General features: G+C 42.9%; 1 protein-coding gene across 1 annotated transcript in view; it reads right to left on the bottom strand.

Moving 5' to 3' along the window:
* Positions 1-219: 219 nt before the first annotated feature.
* The window catches only part of KLF13 (KLF transcription factor 13), a 33,043-nt gene continuing 9,116 nt past the window's right edge, over positions 220-24,146 (bottom strand). Inside the window, exon 2 of the mRNA XM_070761976.1 lies at positions 220-7,571. Coding sequence (XP_070618077.1) covers positions 7,279-7,571 — 293 coding nt within the window. The 3' untranslated portion in view covers positions 220-7,278. The remainder of the gene's footprint in view (positions 7,572-24,146) is intronic.

The raw sequence follows: 24,146 nt of genomic DNA on the forward strand, positions 1-24,146 counted from the left end.
CTATTAAAAACACTTCCCTCCTGAACCTTATTTAACCCTTTGACATATTTAAATGTTTTGATCATGTCCCCCCTTTCCCTTCTGTCCTCCAGACTCTACAGATTGAGTTCATTAAGTCAATATCAGTTATGAATTATGGTATGGACAGTAGAGAGGGAAGAATCATTCAGATCTGTGGTGCAAATATACTCCAAAGACGATGTAAACGTGAAATGAACATTTTCTGAATCATTCATTGGTTTTATTTAAAATGCAAACATCACTAATCATGCATATACGTTGACGCTTGACATTTGTTAGTTCTGCCTTCTGTTTGTGGTTGCATAGAGACACTGTGACAATATATAAAACTATGAAATACAAAAAACAACAACAACCTGCGAACAAACATTTAAAAAAAAAAAGATTACAGCAGAGTGAACGGGAGTCGGACAGATGGCTCTTCGACTGCAATACTTGGGTGTAGTGACCAGTACAACATGAAACCATTGAAAGAAGTGAGCCATGAAAGCACAGAGGCGACGCTGGAGACAACGGATGAGGAGAAAACCATGTAAACTTGTATAATTTGCCCTTTGTTTTTCTTCCTGTACTGACACAGAGTATATATATATATATCTAGTTATCTATAGCACTCTATACATTAATGCACAAGTAATTCCATGCAGTATTTCATAACAATTTCACGAAGGATGAGATTTGGATGTGCATTTTCCATCCAGAAATCCTTCTCACCTCTATAATTTTATAACCGGCAGCTCCCAGGTGAAATCTTGAGCAGGTTTCAGCACATCCCAAAATAAAAAAAGACGGGAAGATTCCTTACTCCAGGCCAGGAGGTGAAATCTTGAACAGAAACAACCCTTCAGGGATTGAAATCTCATCAGAATATTTTTCCAGAATCTAAATCTGGGCAGGAGTAGTAGAGATTCCAGAAAGTAGGAGAGGAAGGGACAATAAATACTGAAAGCAAAGACATGGCAAATGAGGAGACAAGACGCAACTCTTAACCATCTCAAGATGCTGTCCTGCTCCATCCTTGTGGGGTGTTCCATGCCAAGGCTTCATCATTCTGGAGGGGGCTGAGACTGTGAGGTTAGGACCTCACGGGTGGCTTGGTGGGTCATGGATCTCACCTGGTGGAGCAGTAGATGTGCAGGTGAAGGATGCTTTGCCTTGGGACAACTTTCTCTAGTAGCCAATCTTTCTACAGCACAAGTCCCAGAATTTCTAGTCAATGTGTTTGGAAGAGTTTTGGATGATCTGCAATACAACATCTTGAGACACCCATCTAGAATATCTCCTTTACTAAAAGAACACACACACACATATATATATATTAGGCACTTCTCCAGGTTACACCTAGTATGACATTCCAGATCCAAGATCTAGAGCAGTGTTTCCCAACCTTGGCAACTTGAAGATATTTGGACTTCAACTCCCAGAATTCCCCTGACTGGGGAACTCTGGGAGTTGAAGTCCAGATATCTTCAAGTTGCCAAGGTTGGGAAACCCTGATCTAGAGAAATGTTTTACATCTCAAAGTTCAACCATGCCAGGCTGAATAATGCACTCAACAGACTTTCTTCCATATTCATGGAAAACACCAGAGGGGAAAAAATAAATTCAGCTAACCTTCATTTGCCACCTCTGTAGCTGAGAGTTATTACTAATGTTCCCATTGGGCCTTTTGCTACAGTACTCTGGAAACATGGAGGGTGCTGGGAATATGCCCCATCAAAGCTGTGCTTCTCAACTTGGTCTGGCTGGGCTACTCTGAGTCTTGAAGTCCACCTGCCTTACATCTGACCAGGTTGAGAAACACAGCATTCAAGTAAAAAAGAGCCACACAAAATCTTCTTATTTCAAAGCTGCTGCTCCAGACCAGCAGCTAAGTGAGGTGGTAAACACTATTTTTTTTTGCAACCTGCCCCCCCTCACTTGCTCAGTATCCAGTTTGCATTTTTGGAAGAAGGCACAACAATCTCATCCAGATGTGGAAGCTGCCTTGAGTCCTCCTGAACCCTCTTTTACAGCCTGAAGGAGTTCAATCCAGGGAGAACTTGGGTTCTTAATTTGGTGGATAATGGAGGCCGATATATTGTGGCCCATCCCACCGTCCTCGCCACCAAATGGTTCCCAGGTTCAAATTCTGGAATTCAAATTCAGGAAAACCAAGGCACAGGTGTATGCTGACTTCTTCATTAGAAGACGCCAAGCACTGCAGTTATATACACAGCAGGCTTTCTTTAGAATTTATATACATAAAACCCATTTGCAGAAGGACACAGCTCCAAGTTCCGGATCTCCTATTCAACGAGGAGTGAACTCCAATGGCCTGCAGCCCCCAAAGGCCTTTAATGAGTGACACCCTTATTTAGAGTGGCTTCATCTGCATAATTGAGTCAGACTAAGCCCTTCAGCTGCTTAAGGTAATGAGGTTTAATGCCCTGATGGAAAGCTGCACCCCTGGAATCGAGGGTCAGTTATACGCAGCAAGGAAAGTTCTCCGTTACAATAAATATGAAACCCTGTGACCGTAACGCATGGACAGATAGTTGGTACAAGTCTTCTTCTTGTTTTTATGACACAGTTGTAAACAGCTCCCAAAGGAAAAAAAAAGGAAGAAGCAAAAAAGATTGAGGTGGAAAAATGGGACCCTAACAGCAGTTTAAAGGTCTTCTGCCTAGTACAGTGGCACCTCTACTTATGAACTTCATTCGTTCCGTCACCAGGTTCTTAAGCAGAAAAGTTTGTAAGAAGAAGCAATTTTTCTCATAGGAATTAAGGTAAAAGCAAATAATGTGTGTGATTGGGGAAACCACAGGGATGGTGGAGGCCTTGTTTCCTCCCAGGAGATTCCTAGAGAGGCCCCACGGAGGCTTCTCCCCACCTTTTCCATCCTGTTTCCTCCCAGGAGATTCCTAGAGAGGCCCCACAGAGACTTCTACCTGCCTTTTCCAGTTACAGTTTCGGAGGCTCGGGTTTGTAAGTGGAAAATGGTTCTTGAGAAGAGACAAAAAAATCTTGAACACCCGGTTCTTATCTAGAAAAGTTCATAAGTAGAGGTGTTCTTAGGTAGAGGTACCATTGTATTGCCTAATTCCTGAACTCCACCACACTTTGATTAGATGAGATGGTGAGACCTCTCCAACGGAGACCCCCTGCTGCATTTCCAGGGGGTCGTTTGCAGACAGGTAAACGGGAGATCCAGTAAAAACGCCTGACTTGAAATGGAACTTGAGACAAGAGCATGAAAGTTATGGATGAGATCAGTTGCTGTGGAAGATCATATATAAAGCATTGAGGGTCCACTCTTGGCCCCTTTAAGACCCATGGACATCACCTCCCAGAACACCTGAAGTCCAGAAGGGTTAAAGTGGCCGAGGTTGGACAGCCCTGCTCGAGAGTGCAACAAGGAAAAACCTTTGATAGGAGAGATCTAAATAACTTGAGGGTCGACCCCTAAATTGAAGCTAACAAAGACCAGGAAACCCGAAGAGCAGGAACGAGATTGATCTCTTTCTTGCCTTGCTGACCCAGGCCCCTTCCCATGAAAAACCTAAAGCAGAATTTCCATCAAATTAGGACCCAGTTTAGCCTAATCAACATTAATCAAACCGCGGCCAGCAAAGCTAAAATGAGGTCCTGTCGCCAGACAGGAGACAATTATTAGCAAACCCTGAGTGTTTTGATTGCATTTACTGTTCGATATGAAATGGTAATGAGCACAAAAAGGATTTTGAAAAGCCTCGGGAGCACATGGTTCATGTTGCCACCAAACTCTAAATGCAAAGTCTGAAATAAATAGATACTTGGATGCTTTTCCCCTCTGTTGCCCCCCAACACAAAATATCTCAGAATGAGACCCTCTGTGGAGGAGAGGGGAAAGGGCCCCTGGCTGGCTTGGTGGTCAGGACCAAGTTTTGCCCAAAGAGAGACAGCTGGATTCAGTTAATGAAATGACAGCGGTAAAGCAGAACCAACATTTTAAATCTTGGAATAAGATCACACGAAGTACCCTGCTGATCCAAAGGAATACAGTAGTGGATTTAGTGGAAGGGCCCATTCCTTCTGGGTATGATCACTCCTTCTACTCCATACAACTCCAGTCATTTCAGCAAGGTCAGGAACATCACCAAGTTGGTTTATCTTCAGACTGCACCGTGGTTGTGTGTAGCTCTTTGGCCTAATCCTTGGGTGATTCAATGCCTGTTTCTTGAGCCACCAAAGGGGGGAAAAGAGCAACCTAAACAATGGCTAGTGTCTCTTGAAGATTAAGGCTAAGATCTTAATTGGACGGTTGAGTTTCCCCACCTTCCAAGGGTGTTGGGGTGGTGCTTCCTCACACCTCTGGCTGACCCACATCTGGAACCGTTTTAAGGCATGGAAGAATTTATTTCTGCAATTCTGTGTTCGGGAAATGGAAGAGCGATCTGGTGCTCTTGGAGAGCAAAACGTATTCTGCAGATAATTTAATAAAAGAAGTTTTTCGGGGTAGATGGGCTCAAATTGTTCTCAGTAGCCATCTCTCTGTTCCTGGTCATCCTCCATCTGAATCTTGGTTGCTAGCTATATTTTCATGAGGATCTCTTGCTATAGACCAGTGTTTCCCAACCTTGGCAACTCGAAGATATTTGGACTTCAACTCCCAGAATTCCCCAGCCAGTGAACGCTGGCTGAGGAATTCTGGGAGTTGAAGTCCAAATATCTTCAAGTTGCCATGGTTGGGAAACACTGCTATAGACAATAAATATTTCTTGCTATCTGTTACGAGTGTTTCCAAGTCCTGCCTTTGATAACTCCATCCTTAGCTATCAAAGAAGGTTGGAAAGTAAAGTTCTAATTTTTGGAGAGCCTTAAATGAATAAAGACAGAGGACAATTCTTCCTCTGAGCCTTTCATGATGCCAGCAAACATGATCTTGAGAACTTATTAATGGTGGCCTGATCGGCTTATGCCTGGTGTTGAACCCCCACAGAAAGCAGGGCTAACTTCAAATTGTGTTTTGAAATCAATACTGGAATATATCTAGATGCAGAGCCGTTTTTATACAGCAGATAGTAGCACAAGGGGAAGAGGACTTGATAAATAGCACCTACCAGCTATACTTCAATGGGTGGCATATTACTTTTTTTTTTTGCAAATCTATGTACAGTGCAGTTATGTCTATGTGCACACATGTGTCTTAGGTCATCTGGCAAAACGGAATTATTGCAAAGTTGGAAGAAAAAGTCTTGGTTAGAACACCTTTGGAATGTAGAGATGATTGCATCGATCGTAAACAGTAGTTTTGAGGAATGGAGTTTGCTTTTACTGTGCTACAGTCGGCTGCATTTATATGAAGAGTATTTTTTTTTAAAGGAACATGATCACAGAGAAAGTAACTCCACACATTGAAATATAATCTTGCGACAAGTTCAACAGCAACAAGGTTTCTAGGGAAGAAACCTCTCCCCCCAACCTTAGCTTGAAAAGTAGAGATGAGTCTTATCAAAACCTTCCATATCTGTTGAGAAAGCAATCTCCAGAGCTGGAATTTTGAAAGTTACATCTAGAAAACATCCACTTCAGGAGGGCTGCAGTATCAACCTTGGACACAGTCCGTCCATCCGTCTGTCCATCCATCCATCCATCCATCCATCCATCCCAAGCAAACATGGGGCCCATGTTTTAAAAAGACTCATCTCCCCACTCTTGAAAGGGGAGTTTTATACATCCATGCATCACTTCTGCTAAGTGAAGCTGTTTTACGTAATCACAAGACCTTTGAGAAACCTAACTCTTTTAAATTGTGATCCACGGTGACACCACACACACACACACCCCACTTCGGTTTCACTTGGATGTAGGAGAGCCTTCTGCTTGGTGGGACTTCTGGAAGGATAAGTGGTCCAAACTGTTAGATAAGACAATGGGGAATCTGTTGGAAGATCCTGGAGTTTTTGCTGAGAGAAGATTTAAGTCCGTCCTTCAAGACCCTGGCTAGACTGCTACACCGACAACGAGGGAAATTGTGGACTGCTGTTGAACTAAAACACCATCTTTTTTAACACTTTCTAGATGCAAATTTAGCTTCCACTGTCCCCCAAAATGTAGTATTTCCCGATCACCGTCGATTGCTTCCATCTAATTATGAACTGACCGCTTCGCCATTATGAAGAATTCCGTAGACTCTTCAGCTTTTAAGTCAAAAAGGGCTGGGAATCAGCACAAATACCTCAACGAAGTCTGGATGACTCGGAAACACCAGTTTCCAGAGGAGTTTTTGTTTTTAATAGAGAAGGATATGGAACATTATTGAAATTCATGTCCTCTTTGTGCTCAAGGCCTAAAGAGAAACAAATTAGTTCACCTCTGGAAGCTGCCACAAGCTGTCATCCCCACGGAGCACCAATCCGTTCCTTTGATGCTTGAATAAAATGTTCCCAAGTGTAAATATATTTTCCTATATTTAGAATAAAAAATGATTAAGGCACCTACTTCAATATTTTTTTTTAAAATTCATCTTCCATCTACCCCTTGTGATTTTTTTATGAGTATAAACTTCTTCTTGCAACAGGAAGTTGGTGGTGGCAGAATCGTATCGGGATGAAACGATCCGGGGGAAAAAAAAGAGGACTGGTTGATTGACATTGTGGAGGAGACGGTCCACTCTCTCCAAGTGTTTTTACCCCAACGGTGAAATCAAAATCGTTTTGAGTGCAAAGCTTTGGCCTGACTTTCTTGCTGTGTTGCAGGAAAGGACCGAAGGCCAAGATTTCTGAGTGCAAATGTGTTTATGAAACAAGGCTGCTGCTGGAGGTGTCTTCGTGGTACATAAATAGATATATCCCTGAGTAAGAGGAGAGTTTGATGGAGGAAAAATTAGAAATCAACCTGGCTGTAGAGACATTCCTGGTTTTTGCATTTTTGCAGTTCCCTTTGACACCTGAGCAAAAAAAACCCAAAAACTATACAAAAGAGCATCTTCTTAAGGCTTAAAAACACACCCACACCCACACAGAGCAAAACGAAATGCCCAGAAAGAAGTTCCTGGAAGGACCATGGAGAAAAATATATAAAACCCAAGTTCTACTGTGTCCCCCAATTATTTTTTTGCAGGAGAAAAGTCCTGCCCGCTCTCTCTCATTCCCACCAAAACAAGGCCAATGTTTTCTCTTGCTCTGTTTAAAGACGGGGGGGGGCAAGCGAAGCACAACGAGACAAAGGAGGACCCCCAAAACTGGGCGCCAAGGCGGAGAGCAGAGCGCAGGTTGGGGTGCGTGTGTGCAGATTTTAAGGGGAGCTTCCCGGACTGTCCCGGGGGCTGGAGCCATCGGACCGGCTATAGTCACTCAGAGACCCAGTCCGGGAGCTGCAGCCGCTTCGCCTCTTCAGCATGTTGGGGTGGAAGTTGGCGTGGCGGCGGGCGTGCTTGGTGAGGTGGTCGCTCCGCATGAAGCGCTTGTCGCAGAGCGGGCACAGGAACTTCTTCTCGCCCGTGTGGGTGCGGAAGTGCCGGGCCAGCTCGTCGGAACGGGCAAACTTCTTGTTACACTCTTCCCAACGGCATTCGAAGGGCCTCTCGCCTGCAGGGAGAGACAGAAAAGAGGGAGGGGTTTTCAGGTCGCCTCCTTGATTCGATTCCACCCCCTGTCTGTCTGTCTGTCTTTCTGTCTGTCTGTCTGTCTGTCTGTCTGTCTGTCTGTCTGTCTGTCTGTCTGCCTGCCTGCCTGCCTGCCTGCCTGCCTATCCATCCATCCATCCATCCATCCATCCATCCATCCATCCATCCATCCATCCATCCATCCATCCATCCATCCATCTTGTCTGTCTGTACATCTATCATCTATCTATCTATCTATCCATCCATCTTGTCTGTCCATCTATCATCTATCTATGTATCTATCTATTCATCCATCCATCCAGAATTCAAATATTAAAATAAAATTAAAACAGGAGACAAGATCTAATAGGGTGTTACAGTTGGCTGTGCATGATGATGGATAGATGGCCAAAGGCTGCCTAATTTTATAGCTATTGTCCACAATGCTATAAAACACTTCTATTGCTTTTTCCTCATCTTGGTTAGTCAGCTTATCTTCCTGGGCAGCTTAAAATTATTATTTTTCCCTTCCTGCGGACTAAGGAATAGTAAACACCGTGCAAAGTTTGCTTGAGGTTTGGTGGGCAAGCGAGGAAGGGGCAGTGATGAAATTGTCCATCTCTTTGTCCCTTGATTTATATCTGACATGCTCTTTTTAATATAGCAAACCCATAAATTTCAAGAACAAACAACTGGGGGGGGGGGGGAGATGTCACCATGCCTTCATAAAATGCAGAAGAAAAGATTATTGGTCAAGTTACTGGCAGTTTCTACAGCAAGGAAGATGAACAAACAGGCATAAATTGCAAAAGGTTGACAAAGCAGTTTGGCTGTTCCAGCTCAGCTAAAGGACTTTCCCCCCACAGTTCCCACCTAATTAAGGGACGGAATTGCATTTGCTTTGGATGCTCAGATCAGCTCTATCTACCCAAAAGACAGAAATAATTGCTACAACCTTGAGGATCCTACAGCCCTCCCCTCCCCTGTTCCTTGTGGGGTAAGATCCTATGGCTTTGTCTTCCTGTAGTGTTGGAGGTGGGTCTATTATGTTCCACACCCTGAGCCCTTAGGGTTTCTCAATTGGGCACATCAGCTTGGCCCCAATTGGCTCCTTTAGGCAAGAAAGACCATTGGCAGTAAAAGGTACACTTTACTAAAAGGATTACAGTATAATAATAATAATTAATAATAATAATAATAACAACAACAACAACAACAATTTATATTGGTCAACAGTGCTGCACTGTCTGCCAGAGTTCTTCTTTGAGGCTGGAAGTTAAGCAGAAATAAGGAAGAAGACAATAACATCTCCAGAGCACATTGATTTATTAATCAATCCTATGAGAAATATTTATAGAATTGAGTTTTCTAACAGATAGATCCAACGATCCAGGATGTCCATTGCTTCCTTCCCAAAATGAGGGTGATATTATTTATTTATTTATTCATTCATTCATTCATTCATTCATTCATTCATTCATTCTTTATTTCATTCATTTGACTTCTATGCATAGTTCCCTCTAAGCTGAGCAGTGAGCAATCGCTCACTTAAAAATCATCATCAACTCAGAGTTTTCCAAACCTGCCCAGAAGCCGAGAGGGAAAGAGTTAGAGGGAAGGAGAGAGAGAGGAAGAGAGGAAGAGAGAGAAACAGATAGAAAAAAGAGAGGAAGGAAAAGAGAAAGAAAAAGAATGGGAGTAAGGAAGAGAGAAAGAAAATCAAAATCTAGTTTGAAACTAGCTCAACTATATAAGTGGCATTTTGATATTGATAGAGTTGCCCTATTATGAGCTCACTGTTATAGACACACAGGACAGTATTTTATTTTGAAATTCTCTGAGGCAAAACAGGGTGGGTTTTTTGTTTGTTTATTTGTTTGTTTGTTTATTTATTTATTATTTCTGTGCCGCCCAGTCCCAAAGGGACTGCCGCTCAGACACTATACTTTTCCACCACCACCCCAAAAAAAAATTAGAGGGAACACTGCTTCTATGCCGCCCAATCCCAATGGGACTCACATCATTAGATGAAGATAACCAATGATATGGTTATTAAATGACCTTATCAATAAATATTCTGTTCTGTTCTGTTCTGTTCTACTCTACTCTACTCATCTAGTCTGTTCTGCTCTGTTCTGGTCTGGTCTACACTCTACACCAGGAGTCCTCAAGCTTGGCAACTTTAAGACTTGTGGACTTTAACTCCTAGAATTCTCCAGCCAGCTGTGGCAGTTAAAGTCCAGAAGTCTTAAAGTTGCCAAGTTTGAAGACCTCTGCTCTACACGCTACACTCCACTATTCTACCCTACGCTACCCTATCTTCCAAAAGGTTTCAGAGTTCATTTTGTATGGTTACATGATTCTGTGGCCTTCAGTTGAGGAGGCGTCAGAGAGAATAAATCCTCTCTATGTTCTCCCATGACCCCCAGCAGGATGTTTGATGGCCTGCAACTGCCCATTCTCTAGGGTATAGTATGCAGAAGGCCTATGGTGATGGATAGATATGAACTTTTCCACTGGCTCAGGCTTCCTAAGGCAGCCTCGGAAGCAGCCTTCTTTCTATTTTATTTAGTTATTTATTTATTTTATTTATTTATTTTGTCCAATACATAATACACATTGAAGAGAATAGATATGTAATAATATAAATAAAGAAAAGAATAGAAGAAAAGATATAAAAGTATAGGTGAACATATTTGAAAGGAAGAAAAGATAAATGAGATAAGGAGAGACAATTGGACAGGGGATGGAAGGCACACTGGTGCACTTATGCACGCCCCTTACTGACCTCTAAGGAACCTGGAGAGGTCAATCGTGGATAATCTAAGGGAAAAATGTTTGGGGTTAGGGGTTGACACTACTGAGTTGGGTAATGAGTTCCACGCTTCGACAACTCGATTGTTGAAATCATATTTTTTACAGTCAAGTTTGGAGCGGTTAATATTAAGTTTGCATCTGTTGCGTGCTCTTGTGTTGTTGCGGTTGAAGCTGAAGTAGTCATTGACCGGTAGGACATTGCAGCATATGATCTTGTGGGCAATGCTTAGATCGTGTTTTAGGCGACGGAGTTCTAAGCTTTCTAGACCTAGGATTGATAATCTGCTTTCGTAGGGTCTTGTTTCGAGTGGAGGAGTGAAGGGCTCTTCTGGTGAAGTATCTCTGGACATTTTCAAGGGTGTTGATGTCTGAGATGTGGTATGGGTTCCATACAGATGAACTGCATTCAAGGATATTTCTCTCCCTGACTGTAATCTTGCATCTATATTTATCCCTATATCCCTGGTTGCTTTCTGGCAGAGGTTTCATTATCCAGACTAGGTTGAAGGAAAAATGCATTGTGTATAAAATAATTTAAGTTTTATTTTAAGAATATCAGTATTTGCTGTCTGTAGTTTCTGTCTTTAACAAGATTAGGATATCCTGTTTTTCCTTATCTTGTGACTGTCATTTTGGGATCTGTGTTTAACAAGATAAATGTTTGCTGTTGACCCAATAAACCATATAACGTACTACTCATCTCCGGGAGAAAGAAACAGGATGTAGACCATATTTAGGCAAGGAATTCTGTCTACCCCTGTGATAAGTTGAGGAATTCTATGTACCTTTGTGATTTGTAAAACTTATATAACCTGCTCTTTAGCTTCGGTACAAGTGTCTCTTCCCTTATGAAGAGGACCCACTTTGCAAACCGTTTTTGGTACACGCAGAGAGAATAAACATTTCTGTTCTCTTTGTCCAAACGTCTCGTGTGAACTTTTTCATAAAATTTCAGCGCACAAGGTGACCAGGTAACTAGGACTCATGAGCAACAATACCCCACCACCACTGATGATGTTACCTAGTTCAGATAATGAACTACCTGCAAGAAAGCAACCCAGCTTAGAGGGCACCAAAGACCTTCCTCCACAGCGTCTCCTGAGCTGTCCTATTGTCCGTTTCTCTGCAACCAGGATGGAGGGGTGGGGAGGATGTGGTTATAAAGCACCAAGTGCTCTATTACTGGCAGGGAAGAAAGCAACCGAGGAAGAGGCAGCATTGGAACCCGTTGCCTCATATTTCTTCAGGAACAAGCAGTGTGGCAAAATGTCTTGCATCAGCCTCGGTTCTTCACCTGTGCAAAACAGTTGCTGGGCCCCTGGAAATGGCTGTTGGCTATTAGGACATGGGCTACTGCTCTTCACACACAGGATCCTCCTGTTGGTACAGCCAACACCCGCAAATCAACAAAGGCTCCATCCTACACATTGGCACAAATACAAGCTGAACACAATACAAATAGACAAAGACTTTGCAGGAAACCCTCAGTCCGTTCAAGACCTTGGAAGACTCCTATCGAATGACCCAAGTGCCAAAGCCCACTGCAGCGACATCGATGCAGTCTGCATTGGTTGCCGATCGGTTTCCGTTCACAATTCAAAGTGTTGGTTATGACCTATAAAGCCCTTCATGGCACCGGACCAGGATATCTCCGGGACCGCCTTCTGCCGCACGAATCCCAGCGACCAGTTAGATCCCACAGAGTTGGCCTTCTCCAGGTCCCGTCGATTAAACAATGCTGTTTGGCAGGACCCAGGGGAAGAGCCTTCTCTGTGGCGGCCCCGACCCTCTGGAACCATGTCCCCCCAGATATCAGAGTTGCCCCCACCCTCCTTGCCTTTCGTAAACTCTTTAAAACCCACCTCTGTCGTCAGGCATGGGGGAATTGAGATATTCCCTTCCCTCTAGGCTTATAAAATTTATGCATGGTATGTCTGTATGTATGATTGGTTCTTTAAATTGGGTTTTTTAAAATTACTTTTAATATTAGATTTGTTTATATTGTCTTTTTACTGTTGTTAGCAACCCCGAGTCTGCGGAGAGGGGCGGCATACAAATCTAATAAATAAATAAATAAATCGCCAAAAAGGCTTCAAGAGTTGTCAACCTAATCCTATGTAGCTTCTTCTCTGGTAATCTCACACTACTAACCAGAGCATACAAAACTTTCGCCAGACCAATCCTTGAATACAGCTCATCTGTCTGGAACCCACACCGCATTTCGGACATAGATACATTAGAAAGCGTCCAGAGATACTTTACGAGAAGAGCCCTCCACTCCTCTACTCACAACAGAATACCCTATGCAACCAGACATACAATCCTAGGTTTAGAAAGCTTAGAACTACGTCACTTTCGACATAAAATCATCTGCTACAATGTCCTTCCTGCCAACGACTACTTCGGCTTCAACCGCAACAATACACGAGCACACAACAGATACAAACTCAAAGTAAACCGCTCTAAACTCGACTGTAGAAAATACGACTTCAGCAACCAAGTAGTTGATGCCTGGAACTCACTACCTGATTCTGTAGTTTCATCACCAGACCCTCAAAACTTTACCCTTGGACTGTCCACTGTTGACCTCTCCCGATTCCTAAGAGGTCAGTAAGGGGCGTGCATAAGTGCACCAGCGTGCCTTCCGTCCCCTGTCCTAATGTTTCCCTTTTATTAGTACCCATATCATGAATTTAAACAGTGTTATATCTATGTATACTACCAATATGTACTGGACAAACAAAACTAAATAAAACTAAAGCCAACTAACTAACTAACTAACTAACTAACTAAATAAATAAACAAACAAACAAACAAACAAACCCCAAACCCAGCTTGAATATTCCTTGCTGTGGCAGGAAAAAGCCCTGGGAACCCCTCCAGCGATAGGCCAATCATGCAAGATTTGGGGGCCGGAATTGTGCCAACTAAGCAAACCAAGGAGTATTTTTAAACAAAGCATCCTTAAATAAGACTTGGCATCTTTGGGCAAATATATTTCCACTTCCTCCCTTTTTTGTACAGGCACTTCAAACTGACCAAGAGGCTGAACCTCAAACCACCCTCTGGGCAAATGAGACATTTGGGGTTTTCATAAAAGGTGCTTTCTTTCCAGGGTTGCATCAAAGGAAAAAGAGAGAGAGAAAAAATAGATCTTAACCATTGGCCTCTTCCTTTGAACCGAAGGCAGGGCTATTTTAAGCCTAGCCATTTATTTATTCCCCATGGAAGGTTTTCATTTATCTTTGGGGTTTCCCAGTTTGTAAAATCCCAAAGACTTTCAGCCTATACAAACTCCCGCCTGTGTGTCATCAGGGTTTGATTTTTCAGTCTGAACTTTGGAGTCAGCAAGGGCTATTTTTTCCTTCTCAGATCTCTGCCACCCTGGAGTTGGAAAGAACCGTCGGGAAAGAGGGCTTGGTTTTTTCCATGAAAAATGTGAAAACGAAACCTCACCCTTCCTTCCCTCGAGTTTGATCCTTGCTTTGGCAACCTTCTGCCTCCACTGTCCTTCAATGGGTCTCATCCTGACCTCCGTGAGCTTCACAAAGAATTTAATTTATTATTATTATTTTATCTTTATTTATTAGATTTGTATGCCGCCTCTCTCCGAAGACTCGGGGGCGGCTCACAAGATATAATATAAAACAGTGAATACAAAACAAATCTAATTAATTTAAAAACTACGTAAGCTAAAAACCCAATGTATATTAAAATCAATCAAACAAATTCAAATTCAATTTAATTTAACTTAATTGATGAACTTTTCATGCCACCCAATCCCAAAGGATTCTTGGTGACTCTAGAATATAGCTTGGTGCACCTAGAAGTTCAATTTTCCCCTGACCGAGGCCTGAGCTCAACTCTGCTGACCCGACTTAACCAAACGGACTTGGTCTCCTGGACCTTCTGAGGAAAACAGACACAAAAGCTCTCCTTTTCTGCAACTCTACAACGGGTCCCTTCCTCCCAAAGGCTTGGTCCTTCTTTTAGATCAGGGGTAGGCAAACCCGGCTCTTCTATGACTTGTGGACTTCAACTCCCAGAATTCTAATTCATGCCAATCATGCTAGGAATTCTGGGAGTTGTTGAAGTCCACATGTGGCTACATCTATTCCCTCCTGAAAATCCCCCCTCCCAAATTCCCATAAACATCAGGCCCTCTAATCCAGTGTTTCCCAACCTTGGCAACTTGAAGATATTTGGACTTCAATTCCCAGAATTCCCCAGCCACCGAATGCTGGCTGGGGAATTCTGGGAGTTGAAGTCCAAATATCTTCAAGTTGCCAAGGTTGGGAAACACTGCTCGAATCTATAGATAGTGGGGCAAGTTGTCAATTTTCCACCCACTTCTGCGCCAGATTGACCGATCTGGGAAGCGGCATAAACGAACCTCCATCGTGGAGTCCATCCTGGGAGAACTGAGCAGGCGGGCGGGTCTCTATAAAAAATGATGCGGATATCGGTGGGGGAAAAACCGTGGGACCTTTTGGAAGGGCATTCAAAAGGCTCCGAAGCGTGTGTACTCAAGGCTTAATTGCAGAGTTAATCTGGGCCGTTTCTGAATGTGGGCCACACCTGTGCCTGACTCATCCTAAGCCCACGTGGGTGGATTAGAAAGCCTTCTCGGGGGAACAGCTGTCAGGGCCGAGGAAAGAGGCTGCCCAGGAACGGTTGCATGCGAACAGAATTGCCCTGCAAACAATTGGGAGACCCTGAGAAAGCTGCCCGGGTGCCCAGGCTGTGCGTGGCATCTGCTCTTCTGGGTTAAGGGCATCTGAACGTTTGCACGCCCGATTTGACAGGTACAAATGACTGACAATAAATGGTCCTTCAAATAACCTAGTCGCCAAGCTATGGGAGGCTTTAAAGGGGACAAAGACGGGCTACAAAAATGGTGGGAGGTCTTAAACATAAATCTTATCAGGAAAGACTTCATGAACTCTTTGAGTGTTCTCTTTATTTTTTTGAGCAGTATATAATGTATTTCTATCTATATGAATGTAAATATAAGGATGTTGACCTATAATATTCTATATTTTAAAAACCCAATTAAAATAAGTAAAAAATAAAATAAAATGCACCAATAATACAGACCCTCCCAGCCTTGAAAAAGTTTAAAAACTTTACTTTAAGTTCCCCAGACTGAGCCAGCAGTGAACTGAGAAGAAGCAACTCATGTGGTCACCATTTCTGAAAATACTAGAAGGCCAAAATGAGGAAAGTACAGTAAACGGAGCCAGAGGCTATGTCTTGTTTTGTAAACCATCTCAGTTGACTCAGCCAACCAAGATAAATGACTGGTGGAGAGAACGGCCAGGCAATTTGGTCTTGAGTAACCATTATTTAGGTCAGAGGTAGAATCTGAAGCGTCATAAGCTGGTTGCATTAACAAAGAGGTCCTCGGTCTTTTCCAACCTGAAGAACCTCAAGTTCCCAGAATGCTCAACTATGATCTGTTGTCTGGGGAATTCTGGGAATTGAAGTCCCCAGTCTTCAGGGCTTGACCTAATTTTAAAAACTAGAAACTAGTTTTCTCTCATCATTCCTATCACCCAACTCCTCCAACTTATGACTGTATGACTGTAACTTGTTGTTCGTATCTTTAAGATTTATATTAATATTGTTTCCTGATTGCTTATTTGACCCCTGTGACAATCATTAAGAGTTGTACCACATGATTCTTGACAAATGCATCTTTTCTTTTATGTACACTGAGAGCCTCTGCACCAAAGACAAATTCCTTGTGTGTCCAATCAGACTTGGCCAATCAAGAATTCTATTCTATTCTGTTCTGTTCCGTTCCGTTCTATTCACCTCTTTCTGTATTTAACCCAGCAGTTCCTAACAGTTTTCCAATGCAAATTCCACATTCTGATTTGATTTTTAAAAATCATACTACGGTAGCTCAGGAAACTAGAAATCTCACAAAGTGTTTTCCTCTGTATGAATCACGAACTACATTTTAAAAAAAACAACAGTTGTATTATTTAGGATGGCTCTTTTGACCCTACCCTATGGATACCCTCCCCCGCCCCATCTTGATGGAGAAGTAGTGCGTTTTGCAAAGTACTGTAATTCATTTGTATTTCAATCTGTAGGTCTTCCTGAATTGTGGCCTATTCTTAAATCCCTCGCCTTAATTAAAATAAGGGTGGCCCCAGGGTGTCTTTTTCTGATGTTAGGAAGGGGGGGGGGAGAAGAAGACAACAAAATCCAGCAGACAAATGATCTCCTTTGTTCTTTGAAGGAAAAGTCATTGTCCACCATTTATTTTTATTTCCCTAGGGAAAGTAACAAACCAGAAATACATTGCTTGCTATAAGGAAGAATCTGGCATGCTATTAACTAATTGAAAGAGGTACTGCCCCAATTATTCCACTAAAGACCTGCTCGCTTAATCTACCAGTTAAGTGAGCCATATCTAAAGATGACCGCAACATTGGTCATCTGAGATTCATAACTGTCTTACTACTGCTCCCTCTTATAGGGAGACTCATTTCATACCAAGACAACTAGACACAAGAACGGTTTTTTCCTGAACACCATCACTCTACTAAACAAATAATTCCCTCAACACTGTCAAAATTTTACTAAACCTGCACTTCTATTTCTACTAGTGTTTTCTCATCATTCCTATCATCCTTTTCCTCCCACTTAGGACTGTGTGACTGTAACTTGTTGTTTGCATCCTAAAGTACAAAGAACTCTGAAATGGAAGGTGGTCCTCACTTAGACATCTGCTTGATCTTCTGACTTAGATGGGTTGAAACTTGGGAAGTTGTTTTCCATTGTTGTAGAGCAAACACAAAGGAATGGAACAGCTTTAGTGAGAGAAGGTTTCTGAGGGTTGCTTCAAGGACAGTAGCCCTCTGAAATGGACTGAGCCTTCTTCTTGTCCGTTTTGTTTTCTGGTGGCTTCATGGAGAGAAGTCTTGGCCCCGATAAGGAAGTGGTTTCCCATTGTCTTCTTTTGCTGTGTGGTTGTTTATCCGAGTTTAGCTTTCAGTTCTGAGACTTCCAGATGGTCCTCTAAACCAGAACTGACTCTATCCAAATTTGGTTCTCTTTTTCAGCCAAAAGATTGATTGAAATTTTGTTGAGGGCCAAAAGGATCGACTGGCCTCTTCTATGTCCTTCTAGTCATTTCATAACCCCAATGTGGAAAACTCCAATGTAACTTACAATTTGTGACTCTAGAAAGTGGTAGATGATCTTTTTTTTGAGAGAGAGAGAGAGATGGACTGGAGGCCAAAACATATGAAGAACGGTTGCAGGAACTGGGCATGTCCAGTTTAATAAAAAGAAGGATGAAGAGAGACATGATAGCCGTGTTTCAATATCTCAGGGGTTGCCACAAAGAAGAAGGAGTCAAGCTATTCTCCAAAGCACCTGAGGGTAGAACAAGAAGCTATGGGTGGAAACTAATGAAGGAGAGAAGCAACTTAGAACTAAGGAGAAATTTCCTGACAGTTAGAACAATTAATCCGTGGAACAAATTACTTCCAGAAGTTGTGAATGCTCCAACACTGGAAGTTTTAAGGAAGATGTTGGATAACCATTTGTCTGGAATAGTGTAGGGTCTCCTGCACAAAGTTGGACTAGAAGACCTCCATATTCCCTTCCAACTCTGTTGTTGTTGTTGTTGTTGTTGTTATTGTTATTATTATTATTACATAAGATGGGTACCGATAAAAGGGAACAATTGGAGAAGGAGAGTAGGCACACTGGTGCACTTATGCACACCCCTTACTGACCTCTTAGGAATCGTGTGAGTGTTGTTAAAATTATTATTAATGGTGATTGTGTGCACTGTCATTGTCCTTCAAATGTTTTGCCTCTCTCTGACCCTCAGGCAGGAAATGTAAGGCAACCATCACCCTCCAGCAAAAGGAAGCCATACTTTGTTTCTCAAGTCAAGTGTGCGAATACAGATAAGGTTGAAAGAGGCGTCCAGGCAATTGAGGCCGGTGGTTTTAAACTCTGTTCTGAAGAAGGAGATAAAAAGAGAACACAAAGTCTCCTTGTTGCTCCACTGACTGTGTACTTCGAGGTGGGACCTATGAAATGCCTGGAGCTCCAGGGTGCAAAATCTGTTCACTCTTGCAAAAATCGCTTTCACTTCAGAGTTCGGTTGTGCAAGAGAATTGACTTCCCTGCCTTGTTGTGCCCCACAGTGTTTTCTCCAGAACGATTTGAAATTTTCTCCCCCCTTTCAAGTGTTGAAATATCTTAGAAGAGCTTCTCCCAAGTTCAGCCAGATGCTAACGTGTCCAGTTTGACCCCGAAGCGCAAGTGAATCTCCTGGATGTGGACGGCTGAAACGACAAGCTTTGCAAAACACAGGCTGGATGGATTTGTCTGGCTGCTCAAGCTTGCACTTAAATAACCCTCACTGTCTGGCTGTTGTCTCACCAGCATAGAGTAAGATCGTGATCTCACTCCACCCCACGTGAGCTGCTCTCCAGCCAAAGCCAAAAAGGACGGCCAGCAAAGAACCAAAGCAGAGCCATCCAGGGGGCCTTTAAGCGCCTGCCCTCCGTTTCAATTCACATTACAAGCCATTGCGTTCTCTTGGCTGATGAGGTCAAACTTTTCAACACCACCAATAACACAGCTACTCTCCAAAAAGACCTTGACCTTGTGTCTTGAATGGTCAAGCATCTGACCACTCCAAATCTCAACCCACAAACGCTCTTTCCTGCAGAATCAGAACACCAAATACAAGCTGAGTAGACAAGACTTTGCACGCAAATGTTTCTCTCTTACTAGTATCATGTATATACATATTATTTCTTTGTATATCACCAATATAGAAACATAGAAGACTGACGGCAGAAAAAGACCTCATGGTCCATCTAGTCTGCCCTTATACTATTTCCTGTATTTTATCTTACAATGGATATATGTTTATCCCAGGCATGTTTAAATTCAGTTACTGTGGATTTACCAACCACGTCTGCTGGAAGTTTGTTCCAAGGATCTACCACTCTTTCAGTAAAATAATATTTTCTCACGTTGTTTCTGATCTTTCCCCCAACTAACTTCAGATTGTGTCCCCTTGTTCTTGTGTTCACTTTCCTATTAAAAACACTTCCCTCCTGGACCTTATTTAACCCTTTAACATATTTAAATGTTTCGATCATGTCCCCCCTTTTCCTTCTGTCCTCCAGACTATGCAGATTGAGTTCATGAAGTCTTTCCTGATACGTTTTATGCTTAAGACCTTCCACCATTGTTGTAGCCCATCTTTGGACCTGTTCAATTTTGTCAATATGTGGTCTCACCAGCACTCTATATAAGGGGATCACAATCTTCCTCTTCCTGCTTGTTATACCTCTAGCTATGCAGCCAAGCATCCTACTTGCTTTTCCTACTGCCCAACCACACTGCTCACCCATTTTGAGACTGTCAGAAATCACTACCCCTAAATCCTTCTCTTCTGAAGTTTTTGCTAACACAGAACTGCCAATGCAATACTCAGATTGAGGATTCCTTTTCCCCAAGTGCATTATTTTACATTTGGAAACATTAAACTGCAGTTTCCATTGCTTTGACCATTTATCTAGTAAAACTAATGTACGTGACAAACAAATAAATTAAAAAAAAATTCGGCTGTGGTTTTGCCTTCCTGCTTTGGCTCCATTTCAACAACATTTCAGATCCAAACAGTTTAATCCAGGATTACTCAGAGTGAAACCGAGGGAGGGAAACACAGAGGCCCCACTTGGAGTTATAAAACAGAAAAAGGAACCACGTGGTCACCTCTGACGCATTCTAAGACGTTCCAGGTTTGGACATGCCCCGGTTGCGCACAGCCAGACAAAACAGGACTTCAACCCATGTGCGCTGAGATGTAAAACAACAACAGAAAAAGTTGCTTTTCTCAAAGGGATCTAAGTGAAATGCTTTGTGTTCAGGTTTTGTCAAGGAAGAGAGGGCTCCGTCCCACCCCGTCTTGAAATGTAGGGCAGCCAGGACTCCACTCAATTGCAGGAGAATATTTGTAGCTTTGGGTTGAAGTGGAGCATCTTTAGTGCTTTCTGAGCTCGGTTGCTTTCTCACAGGTGTTTCATGGGCCAAACGAGGGGATAACGCTGACCCTGATGGTGTTATTTTGGGTTAGTTCAAAATGTTTGTTTGTTTATTTAGTTGAACAAGTATAGGATTGTAGTTTGTATAAACATAACATACAGGTAAGTAGTAAATAATGATAAAAGGAGACCATAGGACAGTAGGACAGGGACAGTAGGTACAATGGTGCGCTTATGCACGCCCCTTGCTGACCGCTTAGAAAAGGGGAGAGGTCAACAGTAGATAATTTAAGGTTGAAGATTTTGGGGTTTGGGGAAGAAACAACAGTCTGGTAGTGAGTTCCACGCTTCAACTACTCGGTTACTAAAGTCGTATTTCCTGCAGTCGAGTTTAGAGCGGTTTACTTTCAGTTTGTATCTGTTGTGTGCTCGAGTGTTGTTGCGGTTGAAGCTGAAGTAGTCATTGACAGGAAGGACGTTTATAGCAGATGATTTTACGGGCTCTGCTTAGGTCGTGTTTAAGGCGACATAGTTAAATGTTGAGCCTGCCCAAACAATTAGGAATTTGTCACTGTTTCCCTATCCTGCCTTCCTTGATGACCTAGGGAGAGTGTCCAAGGTCATTAACCCTCTGTCGCCTCCAAGACCACCTCTTCCCAAAGTCCAGCCCTCGATAACTTCTGAAGGACCCCAAGAAGATCTCCTTTCACCATATCCTCTGTTGCGTCAACTGGATAACACAAGAGTTAAAATCCTGTCTATTAGGAGCACCCCAGGCTGAAGAAGGCGAGGCGAGAGATTATTTTGGGAAACATATTCGATCGTGTGAACTCTCCAGAGGCTGCGAAGCAGAACAAGAGAAGATTTTTTACAGGCTGGCTCAAAAGGGAGCCATTAAATACACCGTTCCCTTCTCGGAGTCAAAAGCAATTGGACCCAGCAATAGAGACGGTGGTGAAATCCTACTGGTACGGCCCAGTTTGAGTGTACCAGTAGCAGCGGCTGCTTCTGGTTTGGAGAACTGGTATTGGCAGCAACGTGAGGCTCTGCCCACCCACCCATTTTCTTATTTTTAACCCTCTGTACATGCTCAAAGTCTTAATAGGAAAGTGAACCCAAGAACAGGGGGGCACAATCTGAGGTTAGTTGGGGGAAAGATCAGAATCAACGTAAGAAAATATTATTTTACTGAAAAAGTAGTAAAACTTCCAGCAGACGTGGTTGATAAATCCACAATCACTGAATGTAAACATGCCTGGGATAAACATAGATCCATCCTAAGATAAAATACAGGAAATAGTATAAGGGCAGAGTAGATGGACCAGGAGGTCTTTTTCTGCCGTCAGTCTTCTACGTTTCTATGTTAACTGCTTGTGTGCCAGCAGATATGGTGTCACCTGCGGCACCCACGCCATTGGTTTACCATCCCTGGTCTATCGCTATTATTTTTCCTTACCTAACGTAGGATTTAGAGAGAAGCTGTTGAGATTGACCAGTACCTTCAGAGAGCTGGGCAACTCTGCTTCAACTCTGCTGGGTCAAGGTCTATTGTGTGTTTGTTTGTTTGAAAAACGGATTTCAAATCTCCACGTCCGTTGTGCCTTCTCTTCCCTTTCTCTGTTTGAAAGAGCAGGACAAAAACCTCCTGCCTCCAACATGATCTGTTAACAAGGCTAATGAGTCCCTGGACACTCCTTTGCCATTATCTCCAGCAAATGTTGCCAAGGAACTCATACTGGGGGCTGTTGGCCTCCTCATTACAGTAAAGAGAGTGGAATTGAGGGGTTGGATAAAGAGCCGGCTGAGGACGCAAAAACCTTCCCAACGCTTCGTCTTTTGTCTCCGGCCAATTCATTACAATCAGAATTATAGCTCAAAGCAATTAACAAGACCAAGATCCACACCAGAAGCACACGCTGGGTGTTCGGATTCCAGCGGAAGGGATGTTTTATAAGCGCATGCCTCAAAATATATAGTGTGACTTCTGACCAACAGGTTTTGCAAAACAAAGTCGGCGAAAGGGCACGGATTAATGGCGAGCGCCAACTTGGAAGGTTTCTGGCCACCAACAGCCGGCCTCCTCCACGGGCATCCTGTTGACCTGCCTGATTTGGAATTGTGGGAATTGAAAAGTGTTTTGGCACATTTCTGGAATTAGAGCAGGGGTGTAAAAGTCAAGGTCTGGGGGCCAGTTTCGGCCTGCAGAGTGCATAATAATAATAATAATAATAATAATAATAATAATAATAATAATACGAAGCGTTAATTCAGACTGACCAAATTCTGAAGCATAACACACCAGACATCCTGATTGTGTAGAAAAAGAAAGTATGGATCATTGACATCACAATCCCAGGAGACAGCAGAATTGAGGAGAAGCAGCTAGAGAAATTAGTGAAATACGAAGATCTAAAAATCGAGCTGCAACGACTCTGGCATAAGCCCGTGAAAGTGGTCCCAGTGGTACTTGGCACGCTGGGCGAAGGGCCAAAGGATCTCAGCGGACATTTGAAAATCATTGGAATTGACAAAATCTCCATCTGTCAATTGCAAAAGGCCGCTTTACTGGGATGGGCAAACATAATTTGCCGCTACATCCCGCAGTCCTAGGTGCTTGGGAAGCGCCCGACTGGTGATGAAATACGAAATCCAGCATAGTGATTTCGTTTGCTGTGTTATATTGACATAATAATAATAATAATAATAATAATAATAATAATAATAATAATAATAATAATAACAACAACAACAACAACACATAATCGCCGCTACATGTTCTTAGGTTCACTCTCCTATTAAAAACACTTCCCTCTTGAACCCATCATCCATAGTCAAGGTCTTTCTGTGCCCCTCAGATGTCTGTCCAGGGAAGGCAAGGATTTATTCAGTCCAGGGTCCAATCTGGGCTCCTTGGAGTTATGGAAGGAATTCCCAAAATTATGGGATCCTTGGTATGCTCTGAGCTTACAGAAGTTTCGTTACCATATCTGGTAACACAATCTATGTCAAGCCGGTGCAGAGGTTGGTGATAAATTAATGGCTTGCCACACTATCTATAGGAGGCCTGGTGTTTATGTGAATTTGGGAGCACAAAGCATTCTTTCAAGTGGTTCAAGGTCATCCTAGGCCAACCCACCTGGGCGGAAGTGGAAGGAGGACTGGCCACGCTGGCACAATCGGAGTGGGCAACGTAACAAGGCTGTGGGTGGGGTGGGGGACAAGGGATGTGAACTTTCACCTGGGTGGGGAACTCAGATCCAGGTTCCCCAGTGTGGGTGCTAGAATGTCTCCAGCAATAAATTGGAACTTTGAGGAGCACTTGGACTCTGGTTGAGTTCAGATGCTGCCTGGAACCTTGACCATCGTGGGTAACGAAACGTCTGCAAACACCAAGGACTCCATGCAATTCAACCCTAAATTGGGGCAACATGTGGGCTCCCAACAGCACGAATGGCGTTACCTAGAGAGGTAACGAAACATTTGCAAGCCAGCAACCAAGCCAGAGCTACAAGTGGCACTCACCAGCATTGATGTTGTTACCTAGTTGAGTCATGAATTGTCTCTAAAACAGTGATTTTCAACCTTTTTTGAGCCGCGGCACATTTTTTACATTTACAAAACCATAGGGCACATTGAGGGCGTGGGCGGCTAAAAAAAGTTTGGACAAAAAAATTCTCTCTCTCTCTCTTCTTCCCTTTCACTCTATT

This window comes from Erythrolamprus reginae, chromosome 10 (genome assembly GCF_031021105.1).
Source record: "Erythrolamprus reginae isolate rEryReg1 chromosome 10, rEryReg1.hap1, whole genome shotgun sequence".
NCBI lineage: Eukaryota > Metazoa > Chordata > Lepidosauria > Squamata > Dipsadidae > Erythrolamprus > Erythrolamprus reginae.